Source organism: Phlebotomus argentipes, unplaced genomic scaffold, assembly GCF_947086385.1.
Source record: "Phlebotomus argentipes unplaced genomic scaffold, Phlebotomus argentipes genome assembly scaffold_18, whole genome shotgun sequence".
In the NCBI taxonomy this organism is placed as follows: Eukaryota; Metazoa; Arthropoda; class Insecta; order Diptera; family Psychodidae; genus Phlebotomus; species Phlebotomus argentipes.
Window position 1 is genome coordinate 6,056,073 of NW_026776177.1, and position 24,946 is coordinate 6,081,018.

The 24,946-nt window shown below is 46.9% G+C and overlaps 11 protein-coding genes across 12 annotated transcripts; 7 read left to right on the plus strand and 4 right to left on the minus strand.

Annotated features, from left to right (window-relative positions):
* The first annotated feature begins 75 nt into the window (after positions 1-75).
* On the plus strand, positions 76-2,137 carry LOC132259587 (retinoid-inducible serine carboxypeptidase-like). The gene is made up of 2 exons (XM_059757285.1): positions 76-137; positions 749-2,137. Exons 1-2 carry the CDS (start codon positions 89-91, stop codon positions 2,023-2,025), a joined length of 1,326 nt encoding a protein of 441 aa, XP_059613268.1. The 5' UTR covers positions 76-88; the 3' UTR covers positions 2,026-2,137.
* Positions 2,105-7,101, minus strand: LOC132259585 (uncharacterized). Of its 2 annotated transcripts, XM_059757283.1 has the most exons (5): positions 7,000-7,101; positions 6,324-6,571; positions 5,327-6,255; positions 3,257-4,296; positions 2,105-3,188 (listed from the first exon to the last, which is right to left on the minus strand). In XM_059757283.1, exons 2-5 carry the CDS (start codon positions 6,552-6,554, stop codon positions 2,188-2,190), a joined length of 3,201 nt encoding a protein of 1,066 aa, XP_059613266.1. In that variant the 5' UTR covers positions 6,555-6,571; positions 7,000-7,101; the 3' UTR covers positions 2,105-2,187. The 2 variants fall into 2 exon arrangements, with proteins under 2 accessions (XP_059613266.1, XP_059613265.1); XM_059757282.1 differs by lacking the exon at positions 7,000-7,101 and having other exon boundaries at positions 6,324-6,673.
* A 746-nt stretch (positions 7,102-7,847) lies between these two features.
* Positions 7,848-9,679, plus strand: LOC132259771 (protein ST7 homolog). The gene is made up of 3 exons (XM_059757529.1): positions 7,848-8,057; positions 8,120-8,633; positions 8,689-9,679. Exons 1-3 carry the CDS (start codon positions 7,919-7,921, stop codon positions 9,557-9,559), a joined length of 1,524 nt encoding a protein of 507 aa, XP_059613512.1. The 5' UTR covers positions 7,848-7,918; the 3' UTR covers positions 9,560-9,679.
* A 1,758-nt stretch (positions 9,680-11,437) lies between these two features.
* On the minus strand, positions 11,438-12,310 carry LOC132260329 (gastrula zinc finger protein XlCGF57.1-like). The gene is made up of 2 exons (XM_059758371.1): positions 11,769-12,310; positions 11,438-11,709 (listed from the first exon to the last, which is right to left on the minus strand). The coding sequence occupies exons 1-2, from the start codon at positions 11,980-11,982 to the stop codon at positions 11,525-11,527; spliced, it is 399 nt and encodes a 132-aa protein (XP_059614354.1). The 5' UTR covers positions 11,983-12,310; the 3' UTR covers positions 11,438-11,524.
* Positions 12,311-13,622: 1,312 nt separating this feature from the next.
* Positions 13,623-13,904, plus strand: LOC132259057 (uncharacterized). Its single transcript, XM_059756603.1, has one exon. It carries the CDS (start codon positions 13,623-13,625, stop codon positions 13,902-13,904), a length of 282 nt encoding a protein of 93 aa, XP_059612586.1.
* A 1,702-nt stretch (positions 13,905-15,606) lies between these two features.
* On the minus strand, positions 15,607-18,724 carry LOC132259320 (retinol dehydrogenase 14-like). Its single transcript, XM_059756893.1, has 3 exons — positions 18,497-18,724; positions 16,202-16,993; positions 15,607-15,722 (listed from the first exon to the last, which is right to left on the minus strand). Exons 1-3 carry the CDS (start codon positions 18,706-18,708, stop codon positions 15,611-15,613), a joined length of 1,116 nt encoding a protein of 371 aa, XP_059612876.1. The 5' UTR covers positions 18,709-18,724; the 3' UTR covers positions 15,607-15,610.
* Positions 18,725-18,752: 28 nt separating this feature from the next.
* Positions 18,753-19,260, plus strand: LOC132259325 (enhancer of yellow 2 transcription factor). The gene is made up of 2 exons (XM_059756897.1): positions 18,753-18,869; positions 18,935-19,260. Exons 1-2 carry the CDS (start codon positions 18,814-18,816, stop codon positions 19,152-19,154), a joined length of 276 nt encoding a protein of 91 aa, XP_059612880.1. The 5' UTR covers positions 18,753-18,813; the 3' UTR covers positions 19,155-19,260.
* Positions 19,261-19,292: 32 nt separating this feature from the next.
* On the plus strand, positions 19,293-20,278 carry LOC132259321 (activating signal cointegrator 1 complex subunit 1-like). Its single transcript, XM_059756894.1, has one exon. It carries the CDS (start codon positions 19,415-19,417, stop codon positions 20,276-20,278), a length of 864 nt encoding a protein of 287 aa, XP_059612877.1. The 5' UTR covers positions 19,293-19,414.
* Positions 20,279-20,338: 60 nt separating this feature from the next.
* On the plus strand, positions 20,339-20,973 carry LOC132259324 (U1 small nuclear ribonucleoprotein C). Its single transcript, XM_059756896.1, has one exon. The coding sequence runs from the start codon at positions 20,489-20,491 to the stop codon at positions 20,939-20,941; it is 453 nt and encodes a 150-aa protein (XP_059612879.1). The 5' UTR covers positions 20,339-20,488; the 3' UTR covers positions 20,942-20,973.
* LOC132259322 (survival of motor neuron-related-splicing factor 30) lies at positions 20,959-22,001 on the minus strand. Its single transcript, XM_059756895.1, has 3 exons — positions 21,846-22,001; positions 21,357-21,784; positions 20,959-21,294 (listed from the first exon to the last, which is right to left on the minus strand). Exons 1-3 carry the CDS (start codon positions 21,885-21,887, stop codon positions 21,024-21,026), a joined length of 741 nt encoding a protein of 246 aa, XP_059612878.1. The 5' UTR covers positions 21,888-22,001; the 3' UTR covers positions 20,959-21,023.
* A 42-nt stretch (positions 22,002-22,043) lies between these two features.
* LOC132259319 (GTPase-GDP dissociation stimulator vimar) lies at positions 22,044-24,850 on the plus strand. Its single transcript, XM_059756892.1, has 2 exons — positions 22,044-22,205; positions 22,423-24,850. The coding sequence occupies exons 1-2, from the start codon at positions 22,199-22,201 to the stop codon at positions 24,294-24,296; spliced, it is 1,881 nt and encodes a 626-aa protein (XP_059612875.1). The 5' UTR covers positions 22,044-22,198; the 3' UTR covers positions 24,297-24,850.
* Positions 24,851-24,946: the final 96 nt, after the last annotated feature.

A 24,946-nucleotide genomic window follows, 5' to 3' on the forward strand; every position in this document is an offset into this window, starting at 1 on the left:
GTGAGGATTATCTCACTTTTCCCACCCACTCAGAATAGTTTATAAAAACCCGCGGCAGTTCAGCTCTTTTGGTCAGTCGCACGGTGAAATGCTGAGGGAAACGATTGGTATTCTATTGCTGGCAACAGTGGCACTTGGTAAGAAAAGAACTCATCGTCCGCGGACTTGGGATGTTCAGTGAAGTTGTGTGTTTGTGCTAGAAGTTATTTGTAAAAATCTGTATAAAACCGCGCATTTGGAATTCCACATAGGTCATGCAAAAAATATTGAATTCATTGATGAGCAGTGACGTAGTATGAATACTCGCTACTAACGCATATGTGAACATGTCCTTAAAAATACCTTAATTGTCCATTTGAGACATATTTCTAGACCTCTCTGACTATATTGCATCATGTGATTAGTGTAAACGTATCTGTAACAATTGATTAGTTCCGCGCTGGAAATCACTTACGATTATAAATAACATCTTTCTTTGAAAATTACTTTGAACATTAGAATTATAAATTTGCTTATTGATAAAAAAAAACTTTTATGTTCTCTGAATAATTTTCCCCAATTGCAAAGAAGAGATTCGCTGCGCCACTGCTTGTATTTCAGCAAATAAGATCGTAGACCCTCTCAACCTTGCAATTTTCGTCAATGTCCCCCACCGCGATAAATGATAAGACAGTCAAGAGCTTTATTGAGGTGTCAATAGAGTGATAAGGAGAAGTCCGACTCATCAATTGATCTCTCTCTTCCGCAGCTCGAGTGGGCTACGGTCCGGGAGAGCAAGACTGGGGCTACGTGGACGTACGTCCTGGGGCTCACATGTTCTATTGGCTGTACTACACAACGGCCGATGTGGAGACCTACACAGATCGCCCACTCGTGATCTGGCTGCAAGGTGGCCCAGGAGCTTCTTCGACGGGATACGGGAATTTTGAGGAATTGGGACCATTGACCCTCGAGGGTGAACAGAGGGATTTCACGTGGGTGCGACGCTACAACGTTCTCTTCATCGACAATCCCGTGGGATCGGGCTTCAGCTATGTGGACGACAATAGTTTGCTGACAAAGACCAACGAGGAGATCGCCAATGATCTCGTGACACTAATGAAGGAGTTCTACAGAAGGCATCCAGAGTTCCAGCTGGTGGACTTGCACATCTTCTCTGAAAGTTATGGCGGGAAGATGGCTGCGGAGTTTGCTTATGTGCTGGACAAGGAAATTAAGCTGGGAAATATTGTGTGTGAACTGAAGTCGGCTGGATTGGGCGATGCTTGGATCTCACCAATAGACTCCATGATCTCCTGGGCACCCTTTCTCTGGGACATTGGGGCGGTGGACAGAGAGGGCGAGAGGAGAGTAGCGGCTGCGACAGAGCTGACAAAGATCGCGCTGGATGAGGGCAGATTTGTAGAATCCACAAATCTCTGGGGATACACAGAGCAAGTGATCACAGAAGTCACATACGGCATTGATTTCTACAATGTTCTCTTCAAGAAGAACTACGGTGAGATGATGACGAAGCTGCGGGATCTTCGACTGGACAGACCGAGGGCAATGTACAGAACCTTGGTGAAGTTTGATGCCAGAGACGCTCGAGATGACATGCTGGATGCACTGATGAATGGCCCTGTCAAGGAGGCCCTCCAGCTGCCGGCTGAAGTGACTTGGGGAGCTCAGAGTTGGCCCACTTTCAATGTTCTCCGTGAGGACTTCATGAAACCCGTGACGGACATTGTTGAGCTCCTGTTGAATACCACACAAGTTGAAGTGATTGTGTTCAGCGGACAACTGGATTTAATTGTAGCCACTCCGGGTACTGTAATGTGGGTGGATCGCCTGAAATTCCCACAAAAGACACAATATGTGGCCTCCAATAGGGAGGGATTGGGCGTTGATGGCATCCTCGAGGGCTACTACAAGACTGCCGGGCGATTCTTCATGTACTGGGTCAACAGGGCAGGCCATATGGTGCCCGCTGACAATCCCGCCGCCATGGACTTCATTCTCCAGCGTGCCACCGGCTATCCTTAAGAGTTCTTCAAATTTTCAAACAGTCATTCTCAGGTGTTTCTCTGAACTGTAAATCAATTCAAACAATTTAACTGAACAATCTTTTATTGAAGTAGTAGCGTATTGAGGAATTCATTACAGTTGAACGAAAACATGTAAATTATCGGGAATAAATTTCCATATCTAAAATTGCAAAAACTGATCATTGATGTCAGATCGGAGCTTCACTATCAAATTGTACAGCTTGATTGCGGGCCCGAGTTTGAGGCCCAGATAGTTCTTGAGATCTTCCTTTGAGAGTGAGAGAAAGGCCAGGCCATCGATATCCTCGTTGCGGAATTTCTCCGCAATCTGAGTGCAATTGGGCAGATTTGCCAAGAAATTGCTCACCTCATTGGTTGTCCAGTACAACGGATTCACTTGCCTGCGACTGTCGATATCCACATACTTCTTAATTGTGGAAGTGGCCGTCCACGTCGTTGCATCCTTGGCAGGACTAACAGGTGTCGTTGCGGCTCGCGAAGTGGACGGCAAAGGAACTTCTGGGGAGATCTTTGCCATTTTTCGGACGCTGCCGCTCATGTGTGCTGTCTTTCTTGGTCTCTTCTTTGGCACCGATACCTTCGATGTTGATGGCTTTTGCTCCTTCGGCGCCGCAATCACTTTGCACTTCCTGGTCAAACTAAAACGCACCGCATAGTCAGTCACCATGTGCTTGGTGACATTCAGCCGATTCGGCTTCACTGTGTGGTGATTATAATTCCTTATGTTATACGGACACTCAGCCGCTGTTTCGTGAGTCGCCCCCAATTGATTATGGATACTTCCACGACCGGCGCACACTGTCAGTCCGCACAACTGCTTAGGCCATCGAGCGCTGGGCACGGGCTCTAGCGGATGACCAGTGATCTCACAATATCCAGTCGGGAAGATGTCAGTGCTATCATCATCCACCCAATACGCGTATTGCGCCTCAAAGCCATCATACAGAATGCGCAGTTCATAGCCAACCACGTCCAACACTGTGGCTGGTCTAATGAACTCCGGACACACGCGATCCACCGCCTCCAGTTTCATGCCCTTCCGAAAAGCGCGCACCGGACGATTCACGAAGGCACTGTTAGGGACTGCTCGGGACTTCGTTTGAGTCAAATACTTCGCCCATGTGAAGCCTGCGGGACGTTCTGTCGAAAGATAGCAACAATAAGAACAAAACAACATCAATTATGTTTAAATCAAGTCAAACACTCACTTGGTGGCGTAATGAGAAGATCGTTGATCATCTTGTGATAGCCAATTGGATGCAGCCTTGGTGAATCATATTCACACCAATAGTCGTACGAGTCTTTGTTCCCATCAAAGTGAATCCTCACCCTGCTCCCGATCACATCCGCCACTGTCGCGACAGTCAATTTTCCCGTTCCCTTCACATTCTCCGCCTCCAGCTTCATCCCCACCTTGAACTCCAGTGGCTTCTGCTGCATCCTCAACGCCAGATGACGGAAACTCTTCACTCTCGCCCCATTACTCTGCATCTCATCCAAATACTTCTTCCAGGAGAATTTCTTTGTCTTCACACCGGGAACAATCAAGTCTTTGCCCTCCCGCTCGCTCCATTGCGGTGGATATATGTCGGCACAGCTGAAATTTACCCAGAAGTCATACCTCACCGGACACATATCAAAGTGCAAAAGCATCCGCTGACCCTGCACCGCCAGTATCGTCACAACACCCACACTTGAGCAGTTGTCTGGATCCACAGCCTCCAATTTTGTCTTCGCCACAAACGAGTGTTTCTTGCAATACTCTAGCACTTCGCTGCGACAGTGCGGGAAGAGCTCATCAGGTGCTCGCTGGCTGCCGGTGAACTTCAAGTAATCCCGCCACGGAAAGGCACGCTTGCGCACGCTATCAACACGTGTCTGCCGGCGCACCAGGCACGTTTTGCTGCAAAAGTCCGGCGTGAGGAAGTCCGCCGCGTGGCCACTGTACGAACAGCCCAGGCACATGTACACAGGCTCTTTAGACGATTCCAGTTGTGGCATAAGACTCATCTCACGCTCCCCAATGGGACGATCATAGCGCGTATCCGCCTGCTGATGTCGCGTGAATTCATCGTCCTCCATGATATCCAACAAGCCAAGCTCATTGAATTGGAAGTGTAAGTTGCCGCCACACAAGTAGCCCACGCCATCCTCCCAGCGGATCAAATTAATTGGATCCTCATCTTCACCTTCGCGCCTCGAACTCAACTTCATCAGATGGCAGTTGGCATTCAGATGTGGAACAGCCCTGCGAAGTTAGAGAAGAGACATCATCAAGCATATCGCAGAGGTTCGAGGAGTGAAAAACTGTCAGAATTATTTACAATCAGGTAGATTTTAAGTAAAAATTTCTTGGAATTCCTGCATAAACATTTAGGCTTAGATATTTGGAATTCTTTATCATATTTTGGCGTTTATCTTGTAACCTGAGCGTTCTCTTGGTTCTCATGTAATTTCTGGGGATTCCCCAGTTTTCCTGATTAGTCCTAATGAACTTGAAACGCATGAAATTATCACCAATATATTATTTGTTAGGATAACACAACACCAATAATAATGGTGTGTGGATAGGCCCTGTTTTCGCCTAATTTATTATATATTTTTTAAGCAAGTCTTAAACCTATGAGTTACTTATTCATTTTCACCTAAACCGTCTATTCTAACTAAACTTCTCTGTAGATTTTTATGTTTACATTTAACATCAAATCTCAATGCACCGAACAGAAATATCTACGAGTGAATCATGGACTTGTTGTAAATCGTAATTAGTAACATATTCTTTCTCAACATTGTCAATGTTGAAAGAGTTCCGGAATATGCTTGCAACCCCTCGCATTGACCTTTGATACCAGAAACTCACGGAAAATGCCCTGATGCGTCTGCGGATGTGCACTTCTCCAGGCACTCGTAAACGTCTTCACTGCTTATCAATAGCTTTATCTACTCTTCACATTTCTCTTGGCCATTGGAGTTCACCACAAGAACTGGCAATTACACACACAATACATATATATGCAGGTACACGAGATCACAGGGAATTGAGATTCGAATGGGAAAATGCATTTCATCCTTCAGCAATGCACACAAACTGGACAAGAGAGGGGAAAACTGAGTATTTTCGGGTGGATTCTCACTTTCATTCCCTGCGATTTCACTCGGACTCCGGATAAACAATTCTCTGCGAACGACTTCAAAGTGGACGATTCTAACCTAGAAGCTCTTCGTGGCAACGCACGAGAGGCCGGGAAAGCAATTGAAAATGGTAATTTTCTACTCACTTCGCACTGAAATCGCGTTTCTCATCCGCCAGATCAATATCGGACATTTCCAGGGGCCCGAATTGGTCATTGTGAATATCCTGCTCCGGGGATTTCTGACTCTTTCCTTCTTCTTCGGACGTGATTTCCAGGATTTCGTCACAGAGAAGGGAATCAACGGTGAGCTTCTCTGCAGTCTTTGGCGGCTCCTCGATGGGCAGAGACTCCTTGGCTGGCTCTGAAGCACGTCGTGTCGCTGGAGACTTCTTGGGTGGCGTCTCGTCGGCTGACGAGGAACGAGTCAGTTTCTTGGGTGTGGCGGGAAGATCCTTCTTCACCTCGAGCCATTTGTCTGCGTTAGTTAGTGTGTTGCCGGTTGAAATTGTGATGCTATCGCGTGTCACCGTGAAGGATTTCCCTGCCAATCCCAGCATTTTAATGGGTCCATTGGGATCGGAGATGCGCCCATTGGATATGTGAACATTGAAGACACGATTCTTCTGCTGATCTGCACCTCCTTCTGGCGTAGGGAACCGATTATTGAGATCATATGTCGGCCCTTTGAAGTCCAGAACTGATCCTGTGGGCAAGTTTGTTATCTGAATTGATCGCATTTCCACTTTGTCACTCTTGGCTTGGATGATCTCGGGCTGGGGCTTCGTGGGCTTTGTGGGGGCGTTCGTGAGTGGCGCCTTTGCAATGGGCTTGAAGCTTTGCAGCGAAAGTGAAGAAGCAGCCACCTTCGGCTCAGTTGTCTGTTGCTTCTTCGAGATCATGGGATCTGTGGGCAGACCAGGCATACCCTTGACATTCAAGGACGTGAGCTTCAATTCCGACGCCTTCGCCGTACTTGCAGGAGCGGTTTTGGCCACCTGAAGCTTTATGATCTTATTCGTGTTGCTGCATTGCATGTAGAAATTCCCATTCTTCATAAATATGTTGTTTCTGTTCTGTAAAGCAGAGTCATTCCGGGAGTTGAAGGAATCACCGAAAAAAACATAATACACCCAATACTTACCAGTGTTTCTCTGGATTTGGCCGTAAGGACATGGGAGGGGATGACTTTCTTGGGCACAATTATGGGCAGCGGACCGCCCTCGCCAGCCTTGGATGTGGATGCATTTGAGGCGACACAAGAAATGGGGTTATTTCCCAAACTTGGCATCTTCATCACACATATCGTCTTTATCGGCGGTGCAGCCGCTTGACTTTTACTTCCAACACTCTCCTTATCACCTTCGCTCTCCATCCTTAAGCGAATTTCACCTGTTTACGTGAGAAAGGTGTCAAACATCAACTCGAAACAAACAGATTAGAAAAATTTTGGGGGTAAAGCCATGTCAGCCACGGAATCTCCCTCCGTTTAACTTTTCTACATTTTCAATGTTTTTCTACGTTTCATCCGACGCGCCACCTTCTGTCTTCTACCAAAACTACTCATGTCAGGAGATGAAAATTATTTTCCTAGAATTTTTTGATAAAATTTTCTTGGGGAGAAGAAATAACACAATTAAAACGAAAATTAAAGTTTTAATAAGGATTTTCAAGTCTAATTTGGGAACCAAATGCTGAAATAACCGCTGTTTTTCATAAACTACGATCGCCCGCGCGATTTCCTTCTTCTTCAAGAAATTTCCTTATTTCGTTCAAATAGAATAAAATTTCCACTTGCTATGTGGATAATTGCCACTTACCCTATCTTCTCAGGCTGCAGAAAATAGCAATAATGCGTATTTACTGTATTTTTCAACAAAATTTGCAAAGACCTCCAATGGCTGTCAGATTAACTTCCAATACCAACATTATGGCATGCAAAATCGGCAACTACGCGGGAAGATGCCACCCATGCCACCATATGGAAAATTAGGAAAAACTCTCTGCAGAGTGAAATTTTAGGCATGTGGTTTGTGTGGTTTACTTACATTTAATCGTAATCCGTTGAGTTTTGGGATAATTTGGGGGAAAAAACGTGGATTTACGGAAAGACCAAGGCTTACTCAAGTGGGAGAAAAATGGTTCCCATTCCTCAAATTTCTATAATATTCCGCAATTCATTCCTCGCAATCGCTGTCAATATTTCATTCCCGCCGAAATCCATTCTTCCATTCCGTCATATTCCGGCCAAAGTGGTTTGGACCGTTTGGACATTCTTCACTTGAGTAACCCTTATTGTTAGATAAGTTTAAGGAGGTATATGAAGATAAGGAGAGAAATCATGAGTTGGATGATTCGGAATTTATAAAGTATAATCATTCTACTAATGAAATTTTAATTATAAATCAGACAATTACAAAACACTTGATTTCTGGTAGTCGAAGTTACTTTTGGTGTTGAAGAGCCGATAATAATAAAAAAAAACGATTGTAATTAGTATTTGTTCATGAAATTTTGAAATAAATGGTCGTGAGAAAATGATAAACATTTTTATCATTTCCAGATCGAGGTTTAAATGAGTCTCAATTCGTGCGCGCGCCAAAAGTCAAGTTGTCACCCTGCGATTCGCGGCAACTTCAGTGCGCTGCGGATTTTTTGTTCCATCAACGCTGTCAACAAACAAGTTTTTCCTGGATTTTCTGTGAATTTTCCTCGCGATTGTGCTGTATTATGTGAAAGATGTGGGACTCGTCGATGTTCCTCAGCACCCTGACGCCCAAATTCTACGTGGCGCTCACGGGCACGTCGAGTCTCATAAGCGGACTGATTCTAATCTTCGAGTGGTGGTACTTCCGGAAATACGGCACTTCCTTCATCGGTGAGTACCTCCGCCCGCGCACCACTCGCGCCCTGAGTGATGCTGAGTCTCTTTTCGCGCAGAGCAAGTGTCGCTGAACCACATTAGCCCATGGATTGGCGGCGGAAGCAGCGAGTCCAGCAATGGGAACGATCATCACGCCTCCAACGGCTCTGGGCAGCAGATTCCGGAGTGCAAGGTGTGGCGCAATCCGCTGAACCTCTTCCGCGGCGCCGAGTACCAGCGTTTCTTCTGGGCCACCAGCAAGGAGCCGCTGACGTACTACGACATGAACCTGAGCGCACAGGATCACCAGACGTTCTTCACGTGCGAGGGCGACGCTGGGAATGCAGAGTACGAGATCATGCAGACGGCGTGGCGCGAGAGAAATCCCGTGGTGCGCATCAAGGCGGCCCACAGCGCTCTGGAGGTCAACCAAGACTGCACGCCGGCGTACATTCTGCTGGCTGAGGAGGAGACCACGACGATTGTGGAGGCGGAGAAGGTCCTCAAGACAGCTCTAAAGATCGCCGAGACTAACTACAAGAAGTCGCAGCTCATGCAGCACCAGAGCGCCATCCACGAGAGCATCCACAGGTGAGTAAGCGCCCCAGGGAAGCTGCAGCGCTGATTTCTCTCTCTGTCCTTGCAGACGCGACACCAACGCGCTGATCTACATCAAGAGGCGCCTGGCCATGTGCGCGCGCAAGCTGCAAAAGCTGAAGGAGGCGGCCAAGATGTTCCGCGACCTCACCAAGGAGATTCCGCCCATCATGAACGTGCTGAACATCCACGAGAATCTCATCGAGTGTCTGCTGGAGATGCAAGCGTACGCCGACTGTCAGGCCGTGCTGGCCAAGTATGACGACATATCTCTGCCCAAGTCCGCCACCATCTGCTACACGGCGGCGCTGCTGAAGGCGCGCGCCGTGGCGGACAAGTTCTCACCGGACGTGGCGTCGAAGCGCGGGCTGAGCGCTGCCGAGATGAGTGCCGTGGAGGCGATCCATCGCGCGGTGGAGTTCAATCCGCACGTGCCCAAGTATCTGCTGGAGACGAAGCCGCTCATCCTGCCGCCCGAGCACATCCTCAAGCGCGGCGACTCCGAGGCGCTGGCCTACGCCTTCTTCCACCTCAACCACTGGAAGAACGTGGAGGGTGCGCTCAATCTGCTGCACTGCACCTGGGAGGGCACGTTCCGCATGCTGCCGTACCCGCTGGAGCGCGGCCACCTCTTCTATCCGTATCCCACGTGCACGGAGTGCGCCGACCGCGAGCTGCTGCCCGTGTTCCACGACGTGAGTGTGTACCCCAAGAAGGAGCTGCCCTTCTTCATCCTCTTCACGGCCGGCCTGTGCAGCTTCACGGCCCTGCTGGCGCTGCTCACGCACCAGTACCCCGAGCCGATGGGCGTGATGGCGCACACGGTGCTCAACTGGATCTCGCTGCCCTTCTACTTCTTCAAGGAGCGCCTCGAGAGCGTCCTGCCCTGCAACCTGCTGCAGCAGCTCACGCGCATCTGAACGCCCGCTCTCTAGACCGCACACAGACTGCCGCCGCGACTCCCAGTCCTCGGCGGGCGGCCATAGATATACTCCCATATTTATTTTAATAATAATAAAAAGGAAATTCTAAGTGTGTAGATTGCAAGCGAAGAGTTTCACTTTCGTTCTCCCTTTGATTCGCCACCAATTGTCGCCTTAATCCGCGAAGATAAAGCCTCACAATATTACTTTCTCAATATCTTGTTTATTTCAATATTCAACAAACTCAATTGAGCTGGGCGAAACCCGCATCAGGCATATTTTTAAAAGCTTGAAAGCTTTAGGAAGTTTCATGAAGTTTTCTTTTGACGATGCGCTCTGAACAAAGAAATAATTTTTGATGTCAGAAAAAGATCAAAACTTGATTTGTACGATCTTCGCATGAAGAAAAGACCTCGAAAAACACTAAAGATTTCATAAATTGCCTTTCAATTTCACCCTTTGTACACAAAAAAAATCATCAACAATGGTCCACAAATACTTGATAACATTGAGATGAAGAGAAACTGACCTATATTTTCCCACCTTCCTCCTTATAATGGTGATTATCCATTTACATAATATTATATAAGCAAACACTTCCTACTTCCGATCATTGCGTGAATATGTTGCATAAAATTCTTGCATGTCCACAAATTCTGATCCTTGAGTCATGAATTTAATTACACACACTTTCGGCAATGACACTTTGTCGCATTGCTGGTTGTTTATTGCCTGTTTTGAGGTGTTTTTTGACCCAGTGAAATGCCACGGAAATCCCCAAAACTCTCACGATTTACGCTCATTTTGCCACTCTTTCAGTCAGAGACCTTAAAACTCATGCTCGAAATCGCGAAAGGTGTTGCAAATCGATGACGCAAAATCGCCGCAGAGTCTCAAGAAATTCGCCCAAGAGTCTGGGGAAGATCGCGATCGAATGACACGAAGAAACGACAAGATCAAGTGAGATTTTTCACGGTTACGCGATCGAAGGTCAGCGAATATTGAAATTCCAAAAAACATCATGAATCACTGCAATGTTAATAATTGAGTGCGTCTATTGCGCCTTCATAAGCAAGTCTTGTCTTGCTGTTTAAACTGTGGTCGAGGGGATTTACCATCGCTCAGGCGCAAATTGATCCAAAACCCTCCGAAATTACCTGAAATCTCCGACATCGCCGCCTAGAAAATCAACGGCGGAGACAATGGAAGATGGAAAAGAGCCTCAACAATGAGCAATTCATGTCTCTACAATTCACACGCGCGGGGATTCTTCATTCTTCAATCAGTTCATTCCACCGCGCGAGGAAAATCACAAAAAAGACATGTTATTTATGCAGAAAATTTCCAGGTGTGTTTTTACACTGTCCAAATCTTCTAGTCTTCATCGCAAGAATTGCCCTATAATTAATCAATTTGCGCAGTTGATTGATTGAACTTGAACTTGGAGTCAGTCATCAAAAAGCTTCTTCAAGTCTCAATGTTGAATTGTTCTTTTGCGCACACGTTTTCCCGCCTCTTGCAGACGCTGGTTTTCTGGGAAAAACAGTTTTTACTCTTGTGTGAAATCACAAATTTTGCGGGTGTGATTTTTGTCGATCTGATCTAGACAATTTTCTCGGGGGATTTTTCACGCATTTTTCCACTCATCATCGCATTGCTAGTGGTTGAATCGCCAGAGTTGACTAGAACGTAGATAAAAGATGAATTTTGCAGATTGTTTCTAATTTTAGATTACACGCAAAAGGTTTGTTGAAAAAAGAGATCTTAAAATGAAAGTTAACAACGAAAATTTATAGTCCAAAAGCGTTTTTTTTTCAAATTTAATTCATCTAATAAATCAATTTAATTCAATATTTCTGTAATTACTTAAATTTCAAATCTTTTAACCTAAAGAACTTCATTATTAGAGACATTGCAGCATTCCATTATTTTCATCTTTGGATATCACACGAAAATTAGAATTCATTCATAGTTCGATTCCTTATGCAATTCCTTAATGTGTCTCTTCAGATTTCCCTTAATACTAAAGGTTCTTTTGCAGATTCCGCACTCAAAAGACTTGGAAAGTTTGTGAACCTTCACGTGAACCATCAATTCATCCAGATTCAGGAAGACTTCCTTGCAAACCCGGCATGTGAGAGAAGATCCTGCAAAATTAAATATTTTCATCAAATAACTGAAACTATGGAAAAATACAATGATTTACCATTCGGCTGAACCGGAAGACCTTTGTGTGTTTTGTAGATGTGCTTCTTGAAGTTCTGTTTCCTCTCAAACATCTTGCTGCAATAGGGACACTTCATCGGCGGATAATCAGGACTCGAATGAAGCTCTCTGTGACTATTCAAATTGGTCTTTTGCACGAATCCTCTACCGCAAATATCGCAGACATGCGGTTTTTCACCGGTGTGAATTTTCATATGTCTGTTCAGCGTTTGTTTGCACGAGAGAACAAGATGGCAAGTTTGGCATTCGAATTTTCTCTGATGAATCGTCAAATGTCGCTTATGAAGAAATTGAGTCAGAAAAATTTCTCCGCAAACATTGCAAAAGTATTCTGGCAATCTTGGTGCACTTTGGCAAAGCTGTTTTATATGCTGCCTTAGTGATATGGAGTTCTTAGACAATTTCTTGCAATGCGGACATTGTCGAGGCTTTTCAACGTGAATTTTCAAGTGTGGGAAAATCTCTGACTTGCTCTTGAATTTCTTCGAGCAAAACGCACACTCGAAATTCCTCTCGTCAGAGTGGAAAAGCATATGAGACTTCAGACGAGATTTTTGAAGAAAAACCTTTTGACAAATTGCACATTTGTAGGAAACTCCAGAGGTTTTCCTCTCGTTGCGCTTCCTCTCTCCACTTATTTCTTCATCTTTTTCCAAGCCAACGGTTTTCCTGTCAAACGAAAGAAACATTTTTTGCAAAGGCAAAAAAGTGATATTTTCCCAACTCACTTTTCAATATCAAGCTGCTCCGGCTCTTGAATCTCGAACTCCTCCTTCACAAAGTCACTCCAAAGGATCTCTTCACATTCCTCGCGATCTTCAGACTCCACCAGTTCTTCCTTAATATCCATTTTCACTTCCTTCGACGCGTTCTACACTTCGCTATTTGACTTCCGCGAATCGGTAATTAAGCGGTTTTGTAGATGGCGCTGTGACACGATCGCGCGCGATTAGTTGCATGTAGAGCAAAAAGAAACATTTCGGACATGTTTGAATCCCGCGGAAAAGTTATCACTTTGCTGCACAAAGTAAGCGCAGCGCCAATTAGGCAAAGATCTCTTAATTTTAAATAATTTATTAAATTTGCATTTAAAAAAATTATATGTGTGACAAACGGATTCACAATTACATCAGTGAAAAATTGTTTGTGCAATATGAAAATCAATTTGATTTGGTTTTTTCTTGAACATTAAACATTTTATCCATAGAAGATTTTTAATTGATTTGATTTCACATTAATTTTATCTTCCATGGAAAAGTTGTCCTGATCATATACAAAAAAATCTTTGTCAATTGGTGATTATAGATTTCCGAAGGTACTAAATGATTGTAAATAACAAATAATTAGTCAAGCCAAATTAAAAATTATCATATCAAACATCTAAAAGAAGCGTCTGTTTTGATACTCAAGTTCCTGAAACACAAGACATTCATTCCTTCCTCTCATTATTTTAATCTATTCGAACCTTTCAAACACCTGGAAATCTCACTTCCCTTATGGCTCTCGGAAGCTCTTCCCGCGAATCTATCATTCCGATCGCCACAACTCGAGCGCTGGTCCTCAATGATAATTTACGGTAATGATTTTCTCACACGCGAGTTTTTTTTGTCGCCACCCCCTCTTCGCCATGCTTCTGCACATGCAAAAAGCGCGCGGACAAAGGAGGAAAAAATGGCAAACAAGCTCCCTCAGTCAGAATTTTCGGCGTATAAAAGACCGCCGAATCTCGGACACTGTATCACAACTCGTTCGCCAGTCAATCTGTGAAATCCCAAGAGAGATCCTCTGCCAAAGTTACCGTTCTGCTGTGAAAAGTGCTAAACACAACATCGTGATGAAGTTCCTGATCTGCCTCTGCGTCGTCACGCTGGCGGCTGTGGCCGTGGCCCATCCGGCGCCTGCAGACGCCGCCGCGCATCCCCTGGAGATCTTCGAGACAGCCGAGTCCGCGCATGGCGGCGGCTACGGGGGCTACGGTGGACATGGCGGCCATGGCGGCGGCTGGGGAGGAGGCCATCATCATCATCACGGCGGCGGCGGCTGGGGCCATGGCGGTCACGGCGGGCACGGCGGCGGATGGGGCCACGGACATCATCATGGCCACCATCACGGCTGATCGCCGCGCACTCCACCAAAGCGCCCCCGAAGAATCTCCTGCCCGTTTCCATTCCGAATCATGTTGTAAATGTTTTGCATAAGAAGCTGTTGAGAATAAAAGAAAGCCAATAAATCCTCGAATAAGTTAATTTTAGTGATCTTTAGGCTTCATTGGATATCGTGGATAATTTGGTGTTTACCTAGAGCGCCAATTAATAAATAAATTGATCTTCAACTTGAACTTCAAGCATCGTCACGATTCTCTTAACTAAACCCCGAAAAGTAGGCAAAATAGTCGTTTTGAAATTGAGTTCAACGATTTTGCGATTTTCAGAGGAAAAAAAATCAATAGAAAATTCAAATGTTATCAATAACAATCAAAACAACACAGAAATTCATCAAGAACAAGAACATTTGGATAGAAAATGTGAAAACTTACATTTTCTGTCATTTCTCATCATTATTCATTTCATTTTTCGGGAGAACTTTCAACAAATTTCTTCAATGTTGATTTGAGATTTAGTTAAAAGGTCAAACAGTATTTTTATCATTGTCCTAGGATTATAAAATAATTCAATTAAGTTGAACATCATGAAAGTTGGGGGTGAATTTGATGAAAGTTTAAATAAGTACAAGAGAAGTTGACTTAATAAATTCATGAAAAATCGAGCGTTTGAACGCACATTCACGTTAATTTCCTTCCCACAGAACAAGAAGATATTCAAAAGTTCTATTAATGATTGTGTAATAGAACATAATTACATGGGCTAAAGTCAAGAGGAATAATTCATTTTTTCAATTTCTGATCAATATTTCTCGTCTGTCCGCTTCCACGTTTTCGCCATTGTTTGTCGAATAGTAATTTAAATGACACCAATTTGTTGAACACATTCCGAATACAAACACCAAAATTATTGTGATTTATTCATTTTCAGTCGGAATATCAAATCAATGTAAAACACATGCTTTATTTCCTCACGTTTGTCGCCTCTCTTCAATCACGTGGGAAAATGGTACTTGCATTTTTCATTAAAGCCTCCCTAAATCGAGGGCGATCGATAAAGCAATTGATGAACTTCGTGCTTGTCTCTCTGGAAATTCCTCGCGGAACGCAAATACGACAATGCGCAATCACTTTGTCGAAGGTGTGACTCAAAATTCAAGTTCACCAGTGGTCAGAAGCGACCGGCCCGGAGCAACTTGCCGCCCTCTTGACGCACTGGCTGGGCGAGTTTGCCTTTCGAAAAAGACGCGTCACTCCCGGAGGAACATGGGCTCGGACGGCGCGTATAAAAGCCCAGCGAGCGCGTCCGGAGAGCATCAGTTCGCTTGTTGAGTGTCTTCTTGAGAACAACCACAAAACAACCCCCAAAAACCATCAAAATGTTCAAGGTTGAACGGTGCCAGAGTGCTGGAAAGTGACTGTGACTAACTCTGTGGCTCTCTCTCTCTCTTGCAGCTCTTCTTCCTGCTCGCCCTCGTCGCCGTGGTGGCCGTCTTCGCCGCCGAGGAGAAGGATCTGTCCGAGTCCGAGTCGCACGCCTTCGCCTACTACCGCTCGCCCTACTGGACCGGCGCCCGCTTCTACGGCTACGGCTACGGCTACCCGTACTACCGCTCCCTGGCCTACCCCCGCTTCTACTCTGGCCTCTACTTGTAGACCGCCCATGCGCTTCCCAGCAGACAGACCAATAAAAATCACTCTTAAATAGACTCCAGCGCCTTTTATTGAGCCTCCGCCGGTGACAGCTTGGTCCACTTCACACTCTCCGCCCACAGCCAAGCCGCCATCTCGTCGTCCTGCGCCTGCGGCCGCGGCTTCACCTCCTTGCAGTCGCTGGAAGGACAAGAGAAGACAAGTTTCTTAAGATTTGATCGGCACAAAGTCATAAACAAGGATTTGAGGGCCTTTAAAGAGTTTTGGGAGAAAGAAAAACATCCGTAAACCACCATAAAAGTTATTTAAATGAATCATATTTGCCAATCAAACTTTCTGATGAACTCAAGTTTAAACTCATCAAAAATCTGAGTAAATAAGTGTTTCGATCTCTAAAGAAATTTGGACTTTATCAGTCTCATTTCAGCTATTTTTAGCAGTTCAATACACCTTTTGACTCATTTTCACACGATTTTCTGATATACAATTTTCTATCACGACTATTATTAGTCAAAAATACCCAAATTGACACTAGATTTCTAATTTTCTGTAATATAAAATCGATAAAATTGCAATTACCATTCAAAAAGTTCACTGTTAATTATCATAAAGAATGGGACACGTTTAAAGCCGTAGAAATTGCGTGAGTTCTCTCTCACCTGAAATACTTTCCGGTGACGTCCTCGAGAACGGGATCCACGGCGAGGCGGATCTGCGTCTGGGCGCCGTTGCGCGGCGTCTTGAAGAAGAGCATGAGGAACGGCCGCCCGATGAAGACCAGGAACGTGGGAATGTGGCGCAGCAGTTCAGTGTTCACGGCTCCGGGATGCAAGCAATTGGCCGTGACTCTGGTGCTCTCGAGCCTCCTGGCCAGCTCTCGCGTGAACAGGATGTTGGCCAGCTTGGACTGCGCGTAGGCGGTGATTCTGTTGTAGGACTTGTCGCTGTTCAAGTCCTCCTTGTTGATCTGCCCCGACATGTGCGCCAAGCTGGACACGGTGACGATGCGGCTGGGCGCGGACTTCTTCAGCAGGTCCAGCAGGAGATTCGTGAGCAGGAAGTGCGCCATGTGATTCACGCCAATCTGCATCTCGAAGCCATCCTCTGTGAGGTTCTTGTTGGGAATCATCATCACGCCGGCGTTGTTGATCAGCACGTCCAGACGCGCCTCCTCGTTCTTGAAGTTCTCCACGAAGGTGCGCACGGACGCCAGCGAGGCGAGGTCGAGCGGCCGGAAGAGCACGTGCGGATTGCCAGACTTCTCAATCACCTCCAGGCGCGCCTCCTCGCCGCGCCCTTTGTCCCTGCACGCCATGTACACTTTGGCGCCGCGGCGTGCCAGGTCCAGCGCTGTCTCCTTGCCGATGCCCGTGTTGGCGCCCGTGATGATCACCACCTTGCCGTCCATCAGCACGTCGTCCTTGCGGAACTTGCCGCCCTGGAAGTATTTGCTGCAAGAGAAAGAGAGGAGAAAGGAAGATGAGAAACTCGCGCTCGGAGTCGCGCGGCGGAAAGAAGACAAGCACGACCAAGCGAAATGATCTAGAAAGCACAAACTTGGTCAAATTAATTGTGATCCGCAACTGTTAATTGTTTCACTCGGCGATCTTGCGCACCGCTATCGCTTTGTGCCTTCTCTTCATTTGTATTCCCATGATTTTTGTGTCTAATTACGAATGAACAGAAGTTTATTGTGAATACGGAAGAGTGGGGCTGATTTGGCCAGACATTAAACTAAACTAATGACACTAAACTTGAGGTGAGAAAGTCAAAGTGTTTTCATATGACAAAATAGAAATTTTATGCCTTTTTCTTCATATTCTGTGCTTATAGATCTCTTAAGCTCTAAAAGTACTCTGTGTCTCAATCTGCCTCACTCTCCTCTATATTAAAATACAACAAAAACTCAAGACAAGTCGCAAATTAACTCTTAGCATAAAAAAAATTTATGTTTTGCGAACTAAGTCAGAAATTCACTTTAATTTTTAAAGTTCTGCGTCATTTCAATTGCGTTTCTATATTTGCATGATTATTCAGCATCTTTTCCACCGCATATTATCGAAAGTACCAATCTTCTTCCATGATCGTACAAATCGAGTAATATGAAATGCACAGAAAACGAAAAGAATGACCTAATTTTCCAAGCATTTCAGTTCGGATTTAATAAAATATTAAATTTATACAAAATGACGAAAACCCGTTTCAGCAAGAATTCAAATTCTTTTTAAAAAAAAAAAAAGCACCAACATTTTGGACATCATCAAAATTCTGCCTTTCAGTATAAGATGAATACAGATTTCACAATTAAGATTATATGCGGCCTTGATTTTCGTTTGCTTTTAGAAATGATGATTTTTTTGGAAACAACGAAATAAACACTCAGCGAGGAAAATTATTTCCGCCGCATTTTTACTGTTTTCACCTGTAATCCTCTATGGAAACACAAGAAGTTATGAGAAATAGTGTTTCAAGATTGACTCATTGTCACGACAAAAGCTCGTTAAACATACTAAATAATAAATATCGAGCGAAAAAGTGCTGAATAATGATGGATTGTAGAATTTCGGATACCATTAAAGCGCGAGATATTAACTCAAGAGCATCTCAGTGAGTCACAAATGTGTTTATGTTTATTATGCTGAGAATTTGAGGCACAAAAACCAGAATGAGAAGGCAATTTTTGGGCAAGGTCTCTAGAAATTTTGCCTTCGAACTGCTTTTGGCGGGCTTTTTTTTGGCGCGCTTTCGCGGGTCACGATCGTCGCTTGTTCCGCCTCTGTTGCACCAAAAGCGCGCGACAATAAAAAATTGATATTCATCGTGTGGATTTCGAGCCTCTGGCCAGAGATAAGACTTCAGTGGACATTGTCCAAGAGCTGATAATTTATGACCGGGAATGCTAATGTGCTGTGCGAGACGTGCTAAGAGGATTTTCCGTTTGGATTTCTACTCACTGCAGCAGAAAGAGTATGATGATGAGCGCCACGATGACACCCACACTCGCGCCGACCCATATCCAAGTGCTGTCTGCCATGATTCGGGCTGCTGCACAGAAATTCACCGATTCTTCGCTATCACTGGCCAAAATGATACTGAACTCGCAAGAGGCGCGAGAGTGAGCACGCGGCCTCGGCGCCACTGTTTCCCCTTCCATCCGAGACGCCATCTCGCCGCTACGCAGCGCCTCGTGTGGCCGTCATTGGCAATAGATGAACACCCGGACGCGCAGAGAACCAAAACATTGTAGTTTTAGTGCAGTTTCCTGACAAAAATGTCCCCCAAGCGAGCCACAGATCAAGTCACTATCCTCACAGGAGACCGCGCCAGGTAAATTCACGACAAAATGTCCCGCAATTCACGCGAGAATGTCTACAATTGCTTTATGTTGGCAGACTGAAGGATTTGCTGCGAAACCGGCTGATTGAGTGCGGCTGGACGGATCAGGTGCGCCTCAACTGCCGGGAGATTGTCAAGGCGGAGGACGGGAAGGTGAATGTGGACCAGCTGGTGCAGCAAGTCACCCCCAAGGCGCGTACAATGATTCCGGACACGGTAAAGAAAGAGCTCCTGCAGAAGATCAAGACACTGCTCCTTGAGCAAGAGGAACACTAGGCACTCTTCCGCGACCACTTCACTGTCAGCCCCACTCCTTGTGATCTACATCGGTTTTTAGTCCTCCAATAAAGTTATTCCGTGAGAAAATGTGACTAGACTAGGAGTAAAATGCTCGATTGTCCCTGAATGCGGCTCTGCGTCGGTTGTCAAAGTCTTCGGAAAAATCAGGAGTGTAAACAAAGGAATCGCGAAAATTGGCTGGCAAGTGAGGAAAAACTCTCCGCAGAAGAGTGTGCAATTTAAATATCTCCCTATAAATGATGGATGATCGCGAGGTTGAGGAGGCTGAAGGGCATACCTTCAGCATGTCTTTCTACGTTCCGCGGGAGAGTCTCGAAAAGATCTTTGGGAAGGAAGGCGTCAAAAGGAAGCGACTGGAGACGACAACAAGAACCCAGATTACGGTGTCTTTGAGTGATCCTCAAGAGCCAATTGTAGTGACTTCTGGGCGCGAGGAATATGCCGAGGAAGCCAGAAAACAGATTGAGGAATTGGTGGCTTCATCTCGTCGGAATGCCGCTGTGACACACTTCGTGTCCATTCCTTGCTGCAGCGAGGATGTGAAGCAGGCATTTGACCAGTTCAAGAGGGCTGTTTTGGCTGGACCTCCTGTGGATGGTTTGACAGAGAAGATGTTCCAAAACCCACTGAAACTCCACTTAACTCTGACCGTGATGGTTCTCATGAATGAAGATGAGGTAACAAAGGCCAGAGAACTTCTGCACGGTGAGCAGGACGCTATCCAAGCAATCCTGGTGGATTTCGGAGGCAAGGCAGAGATCACAATCCAGGGCGTAGACATCATGAATAGCAACCCGGAGCGAACAAGAGTTGTTTACGCGAAAATTCAATCAGAGGCTTTGCAGAAAATCGCTAATCATGTTGAGGCAGTTTTCGGGGAGAAGAAGCTCGGCAAGACTAAGAGCCCATCACCCAATGTAAAGCTGCACATGACTCTGATCAACTCTAGATACCGCAAAACATTCAACGCTTCGCGAATTTTGGATGAATTCAAGGATTTTCCTTTTGGATCCATTCAATTGACGGAGATTCACTTATCCGATCGAGCGTCTTTTGATGATAAGGGATATTATACAGCCATAACAACTCTCAGCTTCTAGAAAGCAGCTGAAAGAGTAGAAATGAAAAGGATAAATTATTGATGTGATTGATGTATATTTTGGTGCGTTTTCTCATCCAATCTTGTCTTATGACGTTCCACTGGAAAGCCTGTGACATTCCTTATTGGGCGTTCGTGAATCCATGACAGTTGCCTTGTTTACATCCGCAGAAAATCATTTCGTGTGCAAATTTCTCGACAAATAGGCATCATGCCGAAGTATTATTGCGATTATTGTGACACGTACCTCACGCACGACTCCCCGAGCGTGCGTAAGACGCACTGTACGGGCCGCAAGCACAAGGACAACGTGAAATTCTACTACCAAAAGTGGATGGAGGAGCAGGCGCAGAACCTCATCGATGCCACCACGGCCGCGTTCAAGGCGGGCAAGATAGCACAGAATCCCTTCGCCCAGCCGCCGCCGAAGGGCGTCGCCATTCCCCCGCCCAACACACTGGCGCCCCCGCCTCGGCCGGGCATGATGCCAGCGGGAATTCCGCACGGCGCGCCCGGAATGCCGCAGATGATGATGGGGCCACACATGATGGGCATCCGGCCGCCGTCCATGATGGGCCTGGGCCCGGGCATGATGGCGCCGCCACCCATGGGACAGTACCGCTCGATGGTCAACGGGCCGCCGCCGCAACTGAAACCGTCATAAGAATCGTGAACTTCTGTAAATGCCAGCTATATTTCGGTGTCTCCAATAAAGAAACGTATCTGAAAGTGTGAGTGAACATGATCTAAATCCCCTTGCGCCACTTCTCGCACGTCTTCGTCTCCGTCATGGGCTTCCCGGCCACGCCGCACGTGCCAATGCCCACGCGGCCGTTCACATTGTCCGGGGACGCGAAGATGCTCTTTGGAATGCCACCCGACTTCTTGGCACTTTTCGTGGTGAAAGCCAGCCACTTGTTCTTCTCCGTCTCGCGCTCCTGCTCCAGCTCCTTGAAGCGCTGCTGTTTTTTCATCTTCTTCTTCTTCAGATACTCCTTCTGGTTCGGGTGGCGGCGTCTGCAAGGAAGGGAGAAATCGGGGTCAGCAAGGGCCTTTCTGAGGTCCACAAGAGGACTCACTTGTTGCTACTACTCGATGGGAATACTTCATTGCGTGTGGTGCGTTCCCGCAGCTCCTTGAGCGTTGTTGTACTTCGGTTCTGATATGCGTCGAAGATGACACTGACCTCGCCGCCGACTGTGATGCCCTCGATGGTGGCGTCGTAGTACTGGCCGTCCTCCGTCCACTTGGCTTGACACTTGTCGCCGATCTTCCAGCTCGCCTGCTTCTCCTCGTCCTGGATGCGCTCCGCCGCCCTCAGCACCTGGTCAATGTCGTCGTCGTACAGCGAGGATTTGTCTGTGTCCGGCCCGATGTACGAGGACTTCTTCTGCTCCTCCAGTTGTGTCTTTATCAGGTCGCGCGTCAGGTCAATCACCTCCTCGAGGTCCTTTTTCAGCTTCAGCAGCTCCTGGTTGTCGGGATCTGAGAGCAAGGCCACTTCCACCTGAAATCCCAAACACACACGTCAATTTCCCACCCTTCACGCCACACTAGCACTTCCTCACCTGCTGAAGCTGCAGTTTGTAGTTCTGAAGATCATCTGCCATGGCTGAGTGTGGTGGAAAAGTGTCCAAAACCTGTGGAATTGCCCGATTTTCACACGATCTCGAGAAAAACGTTTACAAAAACAAGGATTCTTGACACCTGACCGCAGCGCCTCGAGCGACTGTTTGCCGCAAAACAACGGAGCCAATCGGGAAAAGTGAGCAAAGAAGTGAGCAACTCTTCACGTTTATTGTTTCTTCCGCTTGGGGTGTTTTGTGTTTTCTCTGAGGTTTTTCTTACATTTTCTTTTGTATTTTATAGTTTAGTGAAGTAAAGCCACCGTGAATGCAATAATCACACACTCAACTGCACCATGGCAAGTAAGTTGAGGCCAGGAAAGTCGCCTTTTCCGGGTTTTCCAGGGGTTTTTTTGCTCACCCTTGTCGTGATGTAAACAAAAAGTGATTAATTGATTTTCCGGGGAAATTTTTCACTCCCGGAGAGGAATTTGTGGGTGATTCTGGGAAAATGCACAGCTGTGGAGGGTGTTTGAGGGCTGGAAATGGTGTGTCTAATGGGATTCCGTTTGGTTTCCAGCAAAAGACAGCGGCGTGGAGGAGGTGATAAAGGAACTGAGGCAAATCACCCTGGCGGATGGCGACAGTGTGGCTTCTGTGCTGGCCAAAATCTCCGCGGCAGACCCAAAGACTTACGAGGACGCCGACTTGGCGGCGCCGCTGCACAGTCTGCTCGCCACTGCATCCGGCAGCGACGACACGCGCGCACAGGTGGCCAAGTGCATAGCCGATGTGGCGAAGATCGCCGGTCAGCGGAAGAGATTCACCGCCAAGGACACCATTGAACTCCTGCTAAAGTTCATCCGCGAGGCGGAGAAGGTAGAAAAGATCAAGCTCGTGACGCAAGCGTGTCGCGCTCTGGGCAACATTTGCTATCTGAATGACGACGCCAGGAGTCTGATAGTGGAGCTGAAGGGCGATGACAGCCTCGTGAAGCTGCTGGACGTGAGTGTGGCGGAGGAGAGTGCGGAGTATGAGCAATTCGTGAAGGTTCGATGCGGCGTCATCTCGAATTTCCTCCTGGGCGGCGAGGAATTCTCCAAGAAGGCCATGGATCTAGGCATCCTGAGCCGACTGGAGGCCACAGCCGACGCGGCGTCACAGCGGAAGCCCCTGCCGGAGGTGCTGCTGCAGAACACGCTGCAGCCGCTGAGCATTCTCACGGAGAACGTGCCGGATCTGAAGTTCAGCGCGTCACTGAATCGCAGTCTGGTTCGCATTCTGGGTGCGTCGACGCATCCGGACCTGGGCGAGATGTGCCTGGAACTGCTGCACTACCAGGCGGAGAATGACGACGTGAAGTTGCTGCTGGCGAAGGACGGCCTGTGTGAGACAATCTACAGGCTGCTGGAGAAGTACAAAACGCTGGCGAGCAGTAGCAGCGATGCGCGCGCTCTTATGAAGTTGGCATGTGATCTAATCGTACTTATCCTCACGGGGGATGACTCCATGAGCTACCTCTACTCCACGCCCTTCCGGGGAAACATGGAGGCCTGGCTGGAGGCGACTGACGTGGACCTGGTGACGACGGGCGTGCTGGCGCTGGGCAACTTCGCGCGCACGGACAGCCACTGCATCGACATGGTGCGCGGCAATGTGATGCACAAGTTGCTGGCCATCCTGGCCAAGAACAACAGCACCAGCGACGACGTGAATCTGCAGCACGCGCTGCTCAGCACGCTACGCAATCTCGTGATACCCAAGGTGAACAAGACGGCGGTGATCGAGGCGGGACTGGTGGGCATTCTGCTGCCCATGCTGGAGATCCACACGCCCTGGGTGGTGTTCAAGCTGCTGGGCACGCTGCGCATGACTGTTGATGGGCAGGAGAAGCTGGCGCTGGAGCTGCTGGCCAACGAGAAGCTCATCCGGCAGCTGGTGACGTGGAGCAACTCCACGGACTACGCGGGCGTCACGGGTGAGTCACTGCGCCTAATGGCGTGGCTCGTGAAGAACGCGTACGCCGTTCAGCGGCACGACGGCGCCGCGATGGCGGTGGCGGATCACGGCAGCCTGGCGAGGTTCGCGTGCACCGAGGGCGCAGTGGAGTGCATGGTGGCGATGCTGGCGTCGCAGCACCTGGTCATGCAGAACGAGTCCCTGATTGCCTTAAGCATCCTGCTGGTTGTCTTCGGGCAGAGCGCCGGCGCGGCGGCCGCCAGTGGCCCCAGCGTGGATCTCGAGAGTCTCCTCGTGGCCGCGAATGTGGGCGCGAAGCTGGCGGAGCTGATCTCCACGCGCGCCGACACCATGACCAAGGAGATCGTGGAGAACCTGCAGGCCGTGATCGAGCTGCTGCGCAAGTCGGACGCCCTGACGAAGCACCTGGCGCAGCACAACATCGACGAGCAAGTCAAGTCAATCCCAATTCTCGTGGAGTACTGCACACTCTAAGAAGCGCACACGAGCGCCCGTTCTCGAGCGCACAGCACGTGAGTATTTTACCTTTATGATGAGCCCTGTGACGTAAGTTTCTGCAAGGTTTTTATTTAGTTACAATCTACAATATAAGGAAGAAAATCTCGTAGCCAATTTGGAAGTAAACAAAAAAGTGAGATTGTAGAGAAGAATTCCGTAGTGATTTTCAGTGTTTAATGAAAGAGAGTGAAAAAAAGAGAAAACATTTTGCATTTATCACTATAAACTTTTTTAACTGTAACTTTTCTCCTCTTGAGATATTTAAGGATAAAGGCGAATTGATAGAAAATGGCTTTTATGATGACAAACAGAAAGAAAAGTATATATAAATATATATAAATTTTCCTCTAAACCAAATTTGTAAATTTAGCATGTCTTGAAACATTTTTTATTCCTTCTTCTTGATGAATATTCCAATCAATAATTAGATCTTTGACTGTAAGATAATCCCTTTTGAAGTGAGAAAAAAAAGAGAGTATTGAAACATCGAAAATCCTATAAATAGTTGCAATAAATGTCCAAGAGTTAGAAAGAAAAGAAATGCGTTTTTTTTTATTTCTGAGAAGCGCGAAATCTTTTGAACAGTTTACTGAACACTCCGCTTGGGGCGCTTCTGGCGCAGAGGG

Coding starts and splice junctions, on each gene's coding strand:
- LOC132259587 (XM_059757285.1), top strand. CDS start 89: ATGCTGAGGGAAACGATTGGTATTCTATTGCTGGCAACAGTGGCACTT. Junction 138..748: donor GCTGGCAACAGTGGCACTTG/GTAAGAAAAGAA, acceptor TCTCTTCCGCAG/CTCGAGTGGGCTACGGTCCG.
- LOC132259585 (XM_059757283.1), bottom strand. CDS start 6,554: ATGGAGAGCGAAGGTGATAAGGAGAGTGTTGGAAGTAAAAGTCAAGCG. Junction 6,256..6,323: donor CCAAATCCAGAGAAACACTG/GTAAGTATTGGG, acceptor TCTGCTTTACAG/AACAGAAACAACATATTTAT. Junction 3,189..3,256: donor TCTTCTCATTACGCCACCAA/GTGAGTGTTTGA, acceptor ATCTTTCGACAG/AACGTCCCGCAGGCTTCACA.
- LOC132259771 (XM_059757529.1), top strand. CDS start 7,919: ATGTGGGACTCGTCGATGTTCCTCAGCACCCTGACGCCCAAATTCTAC. Junction 8,058..8,119: donor ATACGGCACTTCCTTCATCG/GTGAGTACCTCC, acceptor CTTTTCGCGCAG/AGCAAGTGTCGCTGAACCAC. Junction 8,634..8,688: donor ATCCACGAGAGCATCCACAG/GTGAGTAAGCGC, acceptor CTGTCCTTGCAG/ACGCGACACCAACGCGCTGA.
- LOC132260329 (XM_059758371.1), bottom strand. CDS start 11,982: ATGAAAATTCACACCGGTGAAAAACCGCATGTCTGCGATATTTGCGGT. Junction 11,710..11,768: donor TCTTCCGGTTCAGCCGAATG/GTAAATCATTGT, acceptor TTAATTTTGCAG/GATCTTCTCTCACATGCCGG.
- LOC132259057 (XM_059756603.1), top strand. CDS start 13,623: ATGAAGTTCCTGATCTGCCTCTGCGTCGTCACGCTGGCGGCTGTGGCC.
- LOC132259320 (XM_059756893.1), bottom strand. CDS start 18,708: ATGGCGTCTCGGATGGAAGGGGAAACAGTGGCGCCGAGGCCGCGTGCT. Junction 16,994..18,496: donor ATCATACTCTTTCTGCTGCA/GTGAGTAGAAAT, acceptor TTTCTCTTGCAG/CAAATACTTCCAGGGCGGCA. Junction 15,723..16,201: donor GTCACCGGAAAGTATTTCAG/GTGAGAGAGAAC, acceptor TTGTCCTTCCAG/CGACTGCAAGGAGGTGAAGC.
- LOC132259325 (XM_059756897.1), top strand. CDS start 18,814: ATGTCCCCCAAGCGAGCCACAGATCAAGTCACTATCCTCACAGGAGAC. Junction 18,870..18,934: donor CTCACAGGAGACCGCGCCAG/GTAAATTCACGA, acceptor TTATGTTGGCAG/ACTGAAGGATTTGCTGCGAA.
- LOC132259321 (XM_059756894.1), top strand. CDS start 19,415: ATGATGGATGATCGCGAGGTTGAGGAGGCTGAAGGGCATACCTTCAGC.
- LOC132259324 (XM_059756896.1), top strand. CDS start 20,489: ATGCCGAAGTATTATTGCGATTATTGTGACACGTACCTCACGCACGAC.
- LOC132259322 (XM_059756895.1), bottom strand. CDS start 21,887: ATGGCAGATGATCTTCAGAACTACAAACTGCAGCTTCAGCAG. Junction 21,785..21,845: donor ACAAACTGCAGCTTCAGCAG/GTGAGGAAGTGC, acceptor TTGGGATTTCAG/GTGGAAGTGGCCTTGCTCTC. Junction 21,295..21,356: donor CCATCGAGTAGTAGCAACAA/GTGAGTCCTCTT, acceptor CCTTCCTTGCAG/ACGCCGCCACCCGAACCAGA.